Source organism: Macrobrachium nipponense, chromosome 11, assembly GCF_015104395.2.
Source record: "Macrobrachium nipponense isolate FS-2020 chromosome 11, ASM1510439v2, whole genome shotgun sequence".
In the NCBI taxonomy this organism is placed as follows: domain Eukaryota; kingdom Metazoa; phylum Arthropoda; class Malacostraca; order Decapoda; family Palaemonidae; genus Macrobrachium; species Macrobrachium nipponense.
Window position 1 is genome coordinate 22,767,479 of NC_061087.1, and position 14,130 is coordinate 22,781,608.

At 38.9% G+C, this 14,130-nt stretch overlaps 1 protein-coding gene across 1 annotated transcript in view; it reads right to left on the reverse strand.

The window, feature by feature from the left end:
- Positions 1–102: 102 nt before the first annotated feature.
- The window catches only part of LOC135196577 (adiponectin receptor protein-like), a 41,996-nt gene continuing 27,968 nt past the window's right edge, over positions 103–14,130 (reverse strand). The window contains exons 5-8 of the mRNA XM_064223447.1: positions 4,675–4,870; positions 4,097–4,284; positions 3,521–3,714; positions 103–3,329 (exon numbers count right to left, since the gene is read on the reverse strand). Coding sequence (XP_064079517.1) covers positions 3,180–3,329; positions 3,521–3,714; positions 4,097–4,284; positions 4,675–4,870 — 728 coding nt within the window. The 3' untranslated portion in view covers positions 103–3,179. The remainder of the gene's footprint in view (positions 3,330–3,520; positions 3,715–4,096; positions 4,285–4,674; positions 4,871–14,130) is intronic.

Consider the following 14,130-nt stretch of genomic DNA (forward strand, 5'->3'; position numbering starts at 1 on the left):
CTTAACAGTCAATTGTTCCAGAAATTACATTCAATATTTTGAGCAGAGCTAGGCAATGTCAAATACCCATAAATACAAGGGAACCTTGAATAAAAGAGACAATTTATTCATTATAATATATTTCCTCTATCTTCATTACAGTGTAACAAACATTTGTTTCACATGTAACAATTTTTATACAAATGCAACTCAGAAAAAAATATATTAAACTTCAAAACTTATATTTTATAAATTAAACATTCTAGAAGACAATACCCTTATACTGTAATTTACTACATAAATATCAGCTTTGAAATTTTAAGACTGTAAAGAAAATATTAACATCTGCTAAATGAAGATTCAGGCTGCACTGTACTCATAAGAACAAATGTTCAGCCACATGATGAGTGGTAATGGTAGCAAACCCGCTTACTCCATTTCATTTACACCCGCTTACTCCATTTCATGTCTGTAAATGATTCTTCAAAGTTATCAGATGACAATGAGAGCAGTTTTCATTCAAATAAGTACATACATGTATTGTCAACAGTATTAATAACGCTGTACCGTACTGGTTTGACCAAAGCAACAATCACCACCGACAATATTAAGGAAATGAAAATCTAGAGTTTTTCATACTGAACATAGCACACACACAATATCATCCAGTAGTATAGCTTCACTTTATACAGCTTCAAGTTGTAATGGCTTAGACAAGCAAAGTGGATAATAATCAGCAAAATCCAACTCTGCAAGGGGCAATACATTTCACTACTGATGTCTTATATTAAACTGTGGGCTACACTGCAATAGGATAAACAGTAGATACAAATACATTACAGTACATACTATGGATACAATAAAACAACAACACAAGGATTATTTTAAAGGACTTCTTAAAATGTCTGCTACTAATTCAGCTTTAATTTTTATAACTTGGAAAGCACCATCACTACACTGAAAAAGACAAGGGCCTGCATGAAATGGAGATTAAATGGGTCTTTGATCACCAACCCACATTGCTTTACAAGCAAAACGAATAGTCGTACGTTATCATCCAGCTAAACAAGTTTATGAAAGCGCAATCTTTAATGCCATAGCTATAAAACATAAGCCTACTTGAGCCTCTTGGATTCACATTTTTTTTTTTTTAAGACCTCATTTCTGAAGCAGTACATGAAAACATGACGTGCCTTTTTCCAATGAACTGGTTGCTTGGAGCTACCACGGTTCAGATTTTTCAGCCACCACCACATCACATGAGTAGTCTACTAGTCAGAGTTTCACAGTTAAACATGATCTCATCCAGAGTTTAGCACCAACTGTGATGTGTACAGTGGTTCTAGATTCGGTTCAGAACATCAGTTTTTCCAAATCACATCTTAAGGTTATTCGTGCCAATTAAATTAATTAAAAGACACTACAGCATAAAAAAAATGATTTCTAAACTGTACTGATCACCTTATTACATAGTAATATGAAGAAAATACAGAAAAAATAATTCAATACTGATAACCTCGTTTGTAGGTAATATCAAAAGAACCTTTAAAGAAAAGTGATCACTCAAGTTTGGTGGAAGTTATCAACTGGAAACTTTTCCAACAATATTGCCCCCTTAAATACAGCACATTAACGAGTTATATAATTTATGTTCTTGAGTCAAGGTTTCAGCAAAAAATTCCATAAGAAAAAACTATCAAAAGCAGACTGTAGCACTATACCTTAATGCTCAATTAAGATACTGAACATATTCCCACAGGAAACTTTAGCTGCTTCCTTTACCTAACCACAGCATATTCAAACTGTTGGTTGTATTTCTGATAGATATCTTTGGTGATTTGCTCTTTATACTATAAGTTGCCCAGCTTTCTGGTCAAATCAAAATATAGTTAAGTTTCTAGCAGACTCAAAATAAAACTGTGTATATTAGAACTTCATTTACTAACCATGAAACTTCAAACCTCAAATACAGGGACTTACAAAACATCTTAACTTCTTACATAATACTAGTGGAAGTACTCAAAACCCCACCTGATATTTATGTTCATGGAAAACAAAATAAAATGCTTCACTTTTCCAGATATCTAATTTACATCAGCCTATGATCTGGTCATATGTACCCATTGAATATCACTCACAAGGTTGCATTTACACTTATTTCTTTATTAATAGTGCCTCTCATGAAAAATTGTTGGCAATATGGAATAAAACTAGCTATAAAGACCATAACCTCATACCCCCTGTGAAATGCAATACCCTGCGCAAGGACATTTGACGGAACAATACATGTATACATCAAAGCATAAATACCTTTATTCCAGCTAACAAATTATATTAAATGAGACTTTTTTATTAAATATATTTAGCATTAAAAGGTGGATGGTACAACCCTACAAAAAGATTTTACCACTCCACTACATACCAAAAAAAAAATGACTTGTTCTTCCAACCTTCAAAAGGAGAATGTCCCTTTTAAACTTTTATGCATGGAAAAGAATTAGCAAGGCATTTTCATCAAGGTTGTCAGTGGTATGAACTATTCAAGATTTAACTTTTTTATGCCAACTAGAAATTCTTAACAGAACTGACGAGGGCACTCGGCAGTGATTTCAAATAATGTATAAATCTAACTGTAGAACATAAAAGTGAATTTCCATTTTACCAAAGCTCATATAACAGAATAAATTATACAAACAGACTTTCTTACCAGAAAGTTAAATAATACAGTACTAAAATCTGGTTGTACTGTACCAAATAAATATATTACAAAAAAATGCCCTTAGGTAGTGACGGAACATACACATACTTTAATTGTGGGCAGTTGTGCAAGGTAATCATTTTTGCTTCACTTGTAAAAGCACCAAGACTTCATTTCCATTATGTCAATTTGATCATGTATTTAAAGGCATGATTTGGAAAAGCTGTTTAAATGATGAACATTTACAGCATGTTATTGTACTGTTTCCCATTACATGACACATGCTGAGGTTTTGATCTTGAAAATATTACTGGATCCTAATAAAGAGATATCAAGATTAAGAAAATAATCCACAAAAAAAAAAAAATAAGTAGGCATAATGATTATCTGCAATGCATGGTGCCTCTCAAACAAGTCCGGCCTGCTAATGGTCTGCACCTACTGCCTTTAGTCGCATAACAAACCACACAACACCACTCAATTCTAACATTATTTAAACTTTCTAAAGAATGTCCTGAGCTTCATTTGCAGGCAAGTTTTCCACAGTACAATCACCGTGTGTGAGACGGTACATTGCCATCTCTGAGATTCCATGGTAGTGGACAAAAGCTGCAGCTATCACTAGAATATGGAAGATCTGGTGACTCTGGAACTGGAATGGGAAAAAAAATATATCAAAAAAGGATACCATGGTATACATTTAAAATCTGCCTAATACAGACAAATTTCTAAAAAATATCTATTTCATTACATGATTATCTAATAAGATCCTGAGCCAGCTCCCGAGGTCTTGCTAGAACCACCAGAAGGATTTGTTCTATTATTGAAAATCAAAATGCTTACCCAAAGATCACATTTTCCAGGGAAGAATCTTTCTGGAACCCGGACAGCATACAGTAGTGCCCCAAGAACATACAGCACTCCCATGAGGATAAGCCAGCCCATTGAGGCACGAGTAATTGCAAAGTCAAATCCTTCAATGAGTGTATAATGTACTGCTGGGATGATGCCAGACAATCCAAATGTTAAGAAAACACCTGAGGGTACAAATAGATATGTGTTAGTGAAGTATCAAACGTTTAAGTCCTCAATCCTCAAATGAGGACCTATCACTGTGGAAGGATTTTACATCCCTACATCTAGATACTGAAAATCCATTACGAAAACTAAACTTTCATCTCTCTAATCGTGGACTCGGATTTTGCTGTTTAACAACTCCCTCTTTTCACTGTCAGACAATACGTACTTTATATTTAGCTATTTTCCATTAACTGACCAAGGTGATACATTCAATTCAAGAAAATTTCCTTTAATCAGAAAGTTTTGTATAGTAAGGTTAGCAAAGTAACCTATGGTTATAAAACTAGTTTTAGTCTTTAGATAGTAAAAAGCTTGTATCAATCAAATGGGCCTGCTTACCTGCACGTAGTGGTCTGAAAGTCGGGGTGCTGAACTTTTCCCACAAGGAGACTACGATAGTTGTAATGCCAAGGACAACAACAGCCGTTAAGTATATGAGTTTTGGTTGGAAGTCACAGTAAAACCCATAGTACAACCAAGGAACGAATGATCCCATAATTAATAAAGCAATACCACAGTAATCCAATCTGGAAGAAAACAAATATGATATTAAGACTTACCTCATATAGTACAATATAGTGTACATTACTGTACTTTTTAATGTTAACGTGTGACTATTGTAAGCACCTTGAAACCTTTGCATTTCTTCAATAATACTAGAGCAAATTTAATGATTAGGATAATTTGAAGAACTTCATGAAAATTGTACAACCCAAGAAAAGATTTGCTGATCACTGCAGTTTTGTTAGATGTACAGGAATCCATACAACTCGATAAATGAGAACGCCATAAGGATTCTTTATACCATAACAAGACAAGACTAATAAGCATGAATGGTGCATTACAATGCCTCAAAACTTATAATGTAAAAAATTTAATACAAATACTACATGCTTGACAATTTCTATAGTACTTACTTGCTAAAGAGCTTTCCGACAAACTCCGAGTGGCAGGAGACTGTGTGGAAAGTGAAGGACAGACCGAGGCAGAAGATGGCACCTATGAAGAAGGCTGTGAAAACCAGCTTCTCCTCCAAATCCACTTCCACCCAGTTGGGACCCAGCGACCAACCCGTCAAGAAATATACCATCACACCGATGAATGCCATGCAACCTGAAATAAATAAAGAGCATGTTTTAAAATAGAATTCTAATGAACCTGAAATCAAGATAATTACGAGATCTCCCCTAAGGGCCTGTCCACACTAGCGGGCATGCCCGTCAGGCACTTCCAGCCGTTTCTTTTCTCTCGCTTCTGAAGCAGTGTTACCAGACAATCGCCTTGTTCTGGCTCCATACTCAGCCAGTCAGTATAGTTAAACGGGTTATAAGAACTGCTTTTGGCCGTCTGGCAGTGCCCGCTAGCGTGGACGGGGATTAAGAGAACGGATTATTTGAAATATTCTAACTCAGGGTACATAAAAGTGCTCAAATCTCCCTTCTCTCCAATATAGTATTTATCTTTTCTTACGTTATACACTACTTGCCATTAACTCATTTTTACTATCCCTGGAACTAAAATGATGCAAATAATTTTTTGACATTCAAAAACAGTTGTGGGATACAGTAGCTTGCTGTTACTTAAGGACATGGCAAACAACAAAGAAAGAAAATTGTGAAATAAATTGTAAAAAATTCAGCCTCAGTGATAAATTGGTTGCAGTTATCTAAGGAGAGGGAGCCGTTAGGATAACAATAGTTTCTTATCCGTAGGTCTTACTTAGTGTGCTCCAATAACTGAATTACGCGTAACCACCCTCCCCACTAGCCAAAGGTTACTACTACTTTGCTGCTATGTGAAACCTTTATAGAGTCGGGGGTTCGAGCAGCGGGATGCACACCCCCGCGGGGGGAAGGGGGAAGGTTACTGTCCTGCCACTGACTGACTAGCGAACCTCTCTTCGCTCTTATATACCTAGAGTCCTAGACCGTTGGGATTATGACCACGCTACCTCATGGGAAGACACACACACTCTCTCTCTCAGCATGCAAATTCTTACTTCAACTCGATCTTTATCCGTCAATCTCTATATTTGTCACCGAATGCCGTGAGTTCTTGGAAGACTGCTGTCACCCCTATGCAAAGCCAATGGTATTTGATTAAAGCACTGAAAATCTCTCTCTCTCTCTCTCTCTCTCTCTCTCTCTCTCTCTCTCTCTCTCTCTCTCTCTCTCCAACTTCCAACGTTCTATTTGAAGAGCAAACCGTCACGAAGTTGAACGTGACTTCGTATAATTGTTGAAGTTGAATGTGACTTAGTATAATTGTTTTCTCAGGGGCACTGTGAAATTTGGTATTCGACTTCATGCTTTTTATAACTTTTAATTCCCATGTTGAAATCCCATGTTGAAATTATGTTTTAACAATGACCTTACTTGTAGAGCTAATAAGCCTCTTAAAAACAATTAACTACACTTAGGAACTGTTAAAATTCCCGTATGCAGTACTGGAAAGGAAAGAAAAAAAATAGAATTTAGGCCAAGCGCTGGGACCTATGAGGTCATTCAGCGCTGAAAGGGAAATGGACTGTTTGAAAGGTGTAACAGGAGGAAAACCTCAAAGCAGTTGCACTAAGAAAAGATTGTTTAAGAGAGGGTGGAAAGTAAGATGGAATTAAGAAGAATATGAACGGAGGTACAGTAAAAGGAACGAAAGGATCTGCGACTAGGGGCCGATGGGATGATTTAGGGCACCTTTCAAAACACTCCTTCGGGGTTGGAAATACTGAGGTGTGGCACTGTGAAGGAAAGGAGTAACGAGAATCAATAGTCATGCCACCAGACCAGACCCCCAAAATCAAAAACAAAGCCGACCTAATTGGCAGTGCTTGTTATAGTAGTTTTGGCAAGATGTTGCTTACAGTAAGCCTTGTGCCAAAACTGGCAAGTCACAACAGCGTAGCACTTTGACTGCCAGAGCGCCACTTAGGCGGAAAACAATAAGAGGCTAAAATGGAAAGTAAACGACAGTTCTCACTGACCATGAGCTGCTGTTGCAAATATAAAAGTGCAGACAGTCATTAACGTGAACACTTTCCCTCTGAATCAACCATATGGTCTAACGCCTTCCACATAGTTCTCCCGCCCACCCCCCCCCCCCCCCAACTTTTCTCTCACTCGAACCTAATTCATGAAGACTCAGAATCTTTCAGAATCATCATCTAAACATGATTGACAATATTTACAGAAAACCTAAACGCTTCTCAGAGGCCTTTTCAAACAAGGCACTGATCTGTTGCATAGTTGTATAAAAGGAATATCCACGCTCCCTCACTTGCAGACAAGTTTGACGCGTTTTTGAGATACTAGACTTTCAAGGACAAGCTGGAAACACCAATCGGTCCCCGCCTCCCCCCTCTTCCAACGATTAAGCACAAATTTAGAGCGTTAATTTGAAAAAAACAAATAAAAAAGGTGATGATAATACATGAACCTACGTGGCATGACGTTAGTAAGTTTTAGGTAAATAAAAGAATATCTGGGTGTACATTTGCAACTGAAAAGTGTTTTAATAATTTACTGTGTGCGAATTACACCGTTAATATTCGAAATATGATATTATTTAAAACCCGGGACGCAGTGTTACCATGCGCAAACACCACAGGCGGATGGACAGATGAAAAAAAACAGAGTATAGTACTAATGATCTGCAACGGGTAATAAACCCCACCGCCCCCCGGCCTCTCTTTCTCTCTCAACAAATGCATTTAAAACTTCCCGTCTCCTAAAATAACGACAGGAAAAACTATAACAAGCAACTAACCTTCCTACAAGCACTCTTACACCTCCAAAGTTTCCAATAATAGTGAAATTAACACTCTCAACAACCAGCAAACCATCCTACAAGAACTCTAATACCTGCAAAGTCCCCTAAAATAACGGGGAAAAGCACAAAACAATCTCTGACGACGTAGTTTAAAACTCCTTTATTACGCCACAGCCAGCAGCATCAATCGCTCGGCAAACTAATTTTACTCCGAGCGTTCCTGGACACAAGCGTGTCGTCACCGCCCATTTACCACGAAGCATGACCGAACAATAATTGATTCTTTATCACCGTCATTTAGGTACCGGCTTCTGAAGAGTCACATAGTCGGAATGATGCTGGTTGTTCGACAGGGTATTATTAACCGAGTCAACTGCGTATGTGTTGTTTTCTCGTATGCAGTAGGACTAGCTTACTCTTCATGATAGTGGATGAACATTAGACCAATAGATTAAAACCTTAAGTTCGAGTAGACGCAGAGAGAGAGAGAGAGAGAGAGAGAGAGAGAGAGAGAGAGAGAGAGAGAGATGATAAACACTCATTTGTCCTAAAATTCGAAGTCTAGTTCACATTCTATTCCCAAGTCTTCTCTCAAGCGATCCCGCAGGATTTAAGACAAAAAATAAAATACCACACTAGCGTTAAAACTCAATCCGCAGCCGTAGTAACTTCCTGGTGTACTTTAAAGTGGGTCGAATCAATCTATCTCTCTCTCTCTCTCTCTCTCCTCACTTGGTTCTAGTACGCTTAAGATGAATATAATTATCAAGTGATCAATTGCGTCGGACATAACCGTCTACTGCGCACCAATACTAACCGTCCCCCCTCCCCAAGGATATTGACGGTGCACATGTCCCGAGGATGTTGATGGTGCACATGTTGAGAGGCCCTACTCTAGTTTGGTTAGGTATGTGAACTATTAAAAATGATTCACACGTTAGGTAGGTATGATGAGTTCGCTCGACCTCTCATCCTGTCAATTTATCTAAATTTTGGTTGGGGCGACGCAGAGGGGTTAGAACTTAGAAGTGCATTGCGACTCATGGCTTGTCTCTAGATGATGGCTGCTGCCCTGTGGCCTTTTCGCAACTGGTTCTCAGGATGGGGGCGGACCGGCAAAGCGCTATACACGGCCCTTACATATATCAGCTCTGCGTTTTAGGATTGTATATAATAATATAATAACTAGAGAGAAAAGTGCGTCTAGTACCCTATATAAAAACGGAGCCGAACGTATTTATAAAACAATGAATTACCTTTATCTTAACCTAATGAACAAATCTATAAAGTAACAAATATGAGAGAGAGAGAGAGAGAGAGAGAGAGAGAGAGAGAGAGAGAGAGAGAGAGAGAGAGAGAGAGAGAGCGTACTTCCAAGGCCATGGAGGCGCTGTAGCACGGCTCAAGGTTAGAGAGATTCGATTCAATTCAATTGATATGCAGGTATCAAGATACCGCTTGACGACTGACTGGAAACTGCCCCTGGCGTTTAGTGGAACCAGGATCCGCAATACTTTCTGGATCCAGAGTGTAAGGCAGACCTCAATGATCCGTAATACTAAAAGTACAATGTTCAGTATATCCACAACACGAACCTGATGATTCGTGGTACTAATGTATCGATGGATATGAAGAGTTCAAAGAAATCCGTGAAAAAACTATGTACATTTAACTGAAATCAAAAGCGAAATATTTACATTCAAGTATACATGTAAGAAATTGAACTTCAATAAACAAAGTTAAATTTTTATACTAAAATATTTCACGAATTCAAGAGCACCTGCTTGAATACCATCATAATTCAGTGTCAAGGAGACTTGTCAGAATAATTCAAGGGCACACTTATTAAATGCGATTAAAATTCAAATTTCCAGCTTATGTGCTTCTATCAATAATTCATAAAGCCGAGAGTTGAAGAGCACCAAATTGGTGTTCCGAACATTTTGCCTTTCATTATACGCGTCACTGTCAACCGTCCCTGTCAGACAACGTCTAACAAGATGAGACTCTCTCTCCTCTGCTGCTCTCCTCTCCGTCTCACGTTCCCATCCTCCTCTCTCACCTCGTCTCTCTCTCTCTCTCTCTCATTAAAGTCAAAAACAAATGACCTCTTCGCCGTCAACTCGTTCACATCTCTCAAAGTATCAAATATGCTTAGTGTGCGTGCACATGGACAAAGCCACAAACTGAGCCGACTGTGTACAAACATTAATTCAAGGCATCGCGTGAAAGTCTCAACACAGACCAACCTCCATTCTATGAGTCTACACTACGCAAGAGGCCAGAAGACATCCAACAGTTGCAAGGTCTAAAAAACAACAACAACTCAGCTTAGAATGAATCTAAACAATTCGTCTGCCAATGCGGCTATGTAGTGTCTTACCAGAGAGAGAGAGAGAGAGAGAGAGAGAGAGAGAGAGAGAGAGAGAGAGAGAGGATGTTGGTTAATTTTCGGCCTAAGACAAACATGCCGTGCGTGCATGTGCGTTGAATTGCTTAGTCGGCTTACTACGCATTATTGCTCGTGGTCTGTTCCAATTTTTAGGATATGCTTATCTCAGCAGTTTAAAGGTCTTTAAGAATTTTTATAAGTCTCTCCCTCCTTTATCCATCTCTAATCTAGTTCCAATTTCGTCCTTTAGACCGAGTAATGCTGGATCTTACAACAGGCCTACATCCAATCCGTAAAATCACTGGCCACAACCTGCAGTTCCGATGCCGTGTTTGGCGTCATATATATAAACATGAAAATGTAATTTTTGGACTAATTAACAAGATCCACTTGTGCACTTCAAGGATAAACTGCGGTTAATACATTTTCCAGGCAATAAAGAATTGGTTTCGACAATTTCCAAACACACACTCTCGACCACTTACACATTGGTAGAAAAATTAATACGAAAATAAATAAAATTACATATTCTTTTACTAATTCGTAATTGTATTCAGTTACTGTATTGTACTGAATCATCAGCTTCAAACGTCTACGCTTTTCAACAGTCCAGATTTTCTTTAGTTCTCATGCAGTAATAATACTACAACTAAAAATCTTTTCAAAAAATCTTCTCAAGCCCATATCTATAATTTTAAATTATGTATTATTCGACAAAGCATATCTGCACCTGTTTTCCTACCTGCTAAAACAATCAAGCTGTTCTTTGCAACTACTAAGTACTTGCAAAGGTGTTAAGCTGAATAACAAAACCGTTACCATGGAGGTAATTCTTGTTTACCAAGTTGCCAACACATTAGTAGCAAATATACATTCAGGTAGTCGCTAAATATAGTGCTTGGCCAAAACACGTAAGTTGTTTGCTGAAATACGGTGATAGCGGATCAAGGTATTATTACCTCAAATACCAAGTGTTCAGACCACGAAATGAATGGGACGCTGAGGGGGTGGTGGGTAGGGGGTGGGCAGAGGGTTAGAGGTGGGGGAGGGGGATGACAGCAGCGTAACCACACAGCTGACCAATCCCATCCCGAGAAACCAATCCCAAATCGGCTCCTCCCACGTAAAGCTGCAAAGCTTTCCTATATAAAATCCGACAGCTGCAGATAATATATATACACCACGTCAGATGTTTAACGCACCTTAACACACAATCGACTCATCTCATCCATTCGCGTTCACTTTCATCTATTGCGACGATATTGTGGGCAGCTCCACTCCACCTCCGCGATCCCCCCCCTCTCTCTCTCTCTCTCTCTCTCTCTCTCTCTCTCTCTCTCTCTCTCTCATACACGTGTTCCTGGAGCCTTAGCTCACTGGTACAGCGCCACGCTAACATTTGAAATGACCGTGGTTCGAGCTCGACCAGTCGATCAAGCTGTTAAATAGGTGTGCCCGGATCTGCCATGGGCTGGAAACGAGGCGTGAGCTACCAATCTCACTCCTAAAGGAAGGAAAGAAAGAAAGAAAAAAAAAGTTTCCTGTTGGGAAACCGAAAATTTTATATTCATACGACGAAATCTGCTTTCAAGGATATGTATGTTTCTGTGAGAGATATATGCTTCCTGGACGGCTGATATAATGCGAATGGATATGCACATTTAAAAAAATATTGCCAGAGAGAGAGAGAGAGAATCTTGCTTCCTGGACAGTTAACATGTGAATCGATATGAATCTTCAAAAAAAATATTACTGAGAGAGCGAGAGAGAGGAGATGAGGAGATAGATGAGAGAGAGAGAGAGAGAGAGAGACTTCTGCGCTTCCTGGACAGTTAAGCCAAGAGTCTGAAGAAGCAGCAACGGCGACAACCGGTACGGCTTTAGGCAAACAACAACAACAACAACACAGCAAGAAAAACAACAAAAGCGAGAGCGCCAAGAAGTGCTTTCCCCATCACATGATCATTCACGTGCAAGCTCTTTAGAACCTTCCCCCCTCCCTCCCCCTCACTCCCCCCATCCAAGGGCCAGTCCTCCCATCGACCCGTGCCAGGGACCAGAAACCGCACCCCCTCCCCATCCCCCCCTCCCCCCACCCCACACGCGACTACCTACCTTCTCTTTCAACCTCCCCTTGCAGTCTTGCATGAGAAAGAGCCGACCGAATGCAGTAGATTTTTAACACCGCAGATTGACAAAAGCGGATTAAATAATTTCAAAAATTTTTCCTTCCTTAATTGGTGAGTTATGTTTAGATGAATTATAAGCCTACGTGCGTATACACACAAACTATATATAAAAATACATACTATATGTGTATAAATGATTCTAAAGCTTTGTCTGGATAGCCTTTGTCCACTTGTGCACACATACATGTGTACATATATGTACCTATACGTAAGAAAAAAAAATTATATATGCAGGGTGTCCATAAAGTCCAGTACCATTACATATATTTATTGCTTATAATGGAACTTGGACTTTATGGACACTTTATATTGTATGTATAAATGATTCAAAAGTTTTGTTTAGAGAAGACTGTACCTATAAGTAAGAAAAATAATTATATATAAACTCGTGCGAACTTAAACCTACTAAGAATTTCTGCTTTTATAGAAATGTTAAATGATCGTGAAAGCCCACATTCTGGCCTTCAGCCTGACATTCTAGATAAAAAAAATAAAAAATATTAGCTATTAAAAGTTCTGAAACCTAACCTTCGCCGGTGTCAACACATGTGGTGGGAAAGAGACAGATCATTATTTTAGGTTGCAGCTTTCAGGATAGGGTGGTTTGAGAGAGAGAGAGAGAGAGAGGAGGAGAGGATTGAGAGAGAGAGAGAGACTTGGCAAAAGTGCATGACGAGAAAACAAGTCTTACAACACATTCATCATTCAAAAAAGAGCAGCAGCCGCGAACAGACGTTGCATCCACAAAGGGACCATATGTTATTATGATGTAATAATAATATTCGGAAGGAAATAAAATTCTCCCACAGACATCGAGAATCCGTGCGATGGCGCGTTTCCATCACAAGGTCCGAACTATTACGATATCTGGGGCAAAGAGAATATCATCTGTGTTAAGGCCAGTATCGTTAGCGCTCGACCTTTCCCCCAATGGCTCATGCGAATCTTGACATACTTGGATTAGAAAGAGACTATATTGCCAATGACGCACATGAAACATTTACGCGAAACACCGAAAAAAAAAAAAAAACACTATTGTCAATGACGCAAAAAAAAAAAAAAAAAAACCGGAAATACGGAGAAAAATATTAAAAAAGGGGAAATAACTCTGTGAATGTGGAATCAAAAATTAAAAACACTGCAAGTAAACTATAACCCTAGCAATATCAGGTAACCAACCAACAAACAAGTCTTAATTAAATCCACCTTTTCGATTATACAATTCCTTAGACAAAAACTCGAACCAGCTACAATGACTAAGTCGCTCTTAATGACAAGAAGGAGGAGGAGGAGAAGAATAAAAAAAAACACGCACACACAACCTTAACAAACCTGCGCTGGAAACACATTAACAGTTATATCAAAATAAAGTCTTTTAGTGACAAAATTTATTCCAATGACTTGCGAATGAAAATTAAAACTAAGTCACATTTCACTAACCCACTATGCATAAAATGCAGATGTAGCATATTTAGTCACCTAGAAATAGAGCAACTCTGACATACCCAACCACATCGAACTTTACTAGTTGCTATTGAAACTTTTAAAAATTAATTCATTACATGACAAAGCCAGGGAAGCCGGCATTAAAAATATTGCAATTTTGAAGTCACTGAAGGAAGGGAGAGAGAGAGAGAGAGAGAGAGAGAGAGAGAGAGAGAGAGAGAGAGAGAGAGAGAGAGAGAGAGAGAAACGAAGGACGCTTCAATTTCAACTGACGCACTTACGACGAATTAAGTTCACTTTAAGATGTCGCCGCAACCTCCATGGTCACTCACTCACACACAAGCACACGCACACACACGCGCGCACACACACACACACACACACACACGCACACGCACGCACACGCACACAGAGAGAGAAAATGACATTTACCTGATTTGCACACTAATTGATGCAACCCCATCTCCAGTCGACATCGCTCAACCACTACATGACATGCATAATCAATAAGTCACACATACACACACACATACATACATACATACGCGCACACAAAAGTTGCACACGTAGGTAGCAGGAGT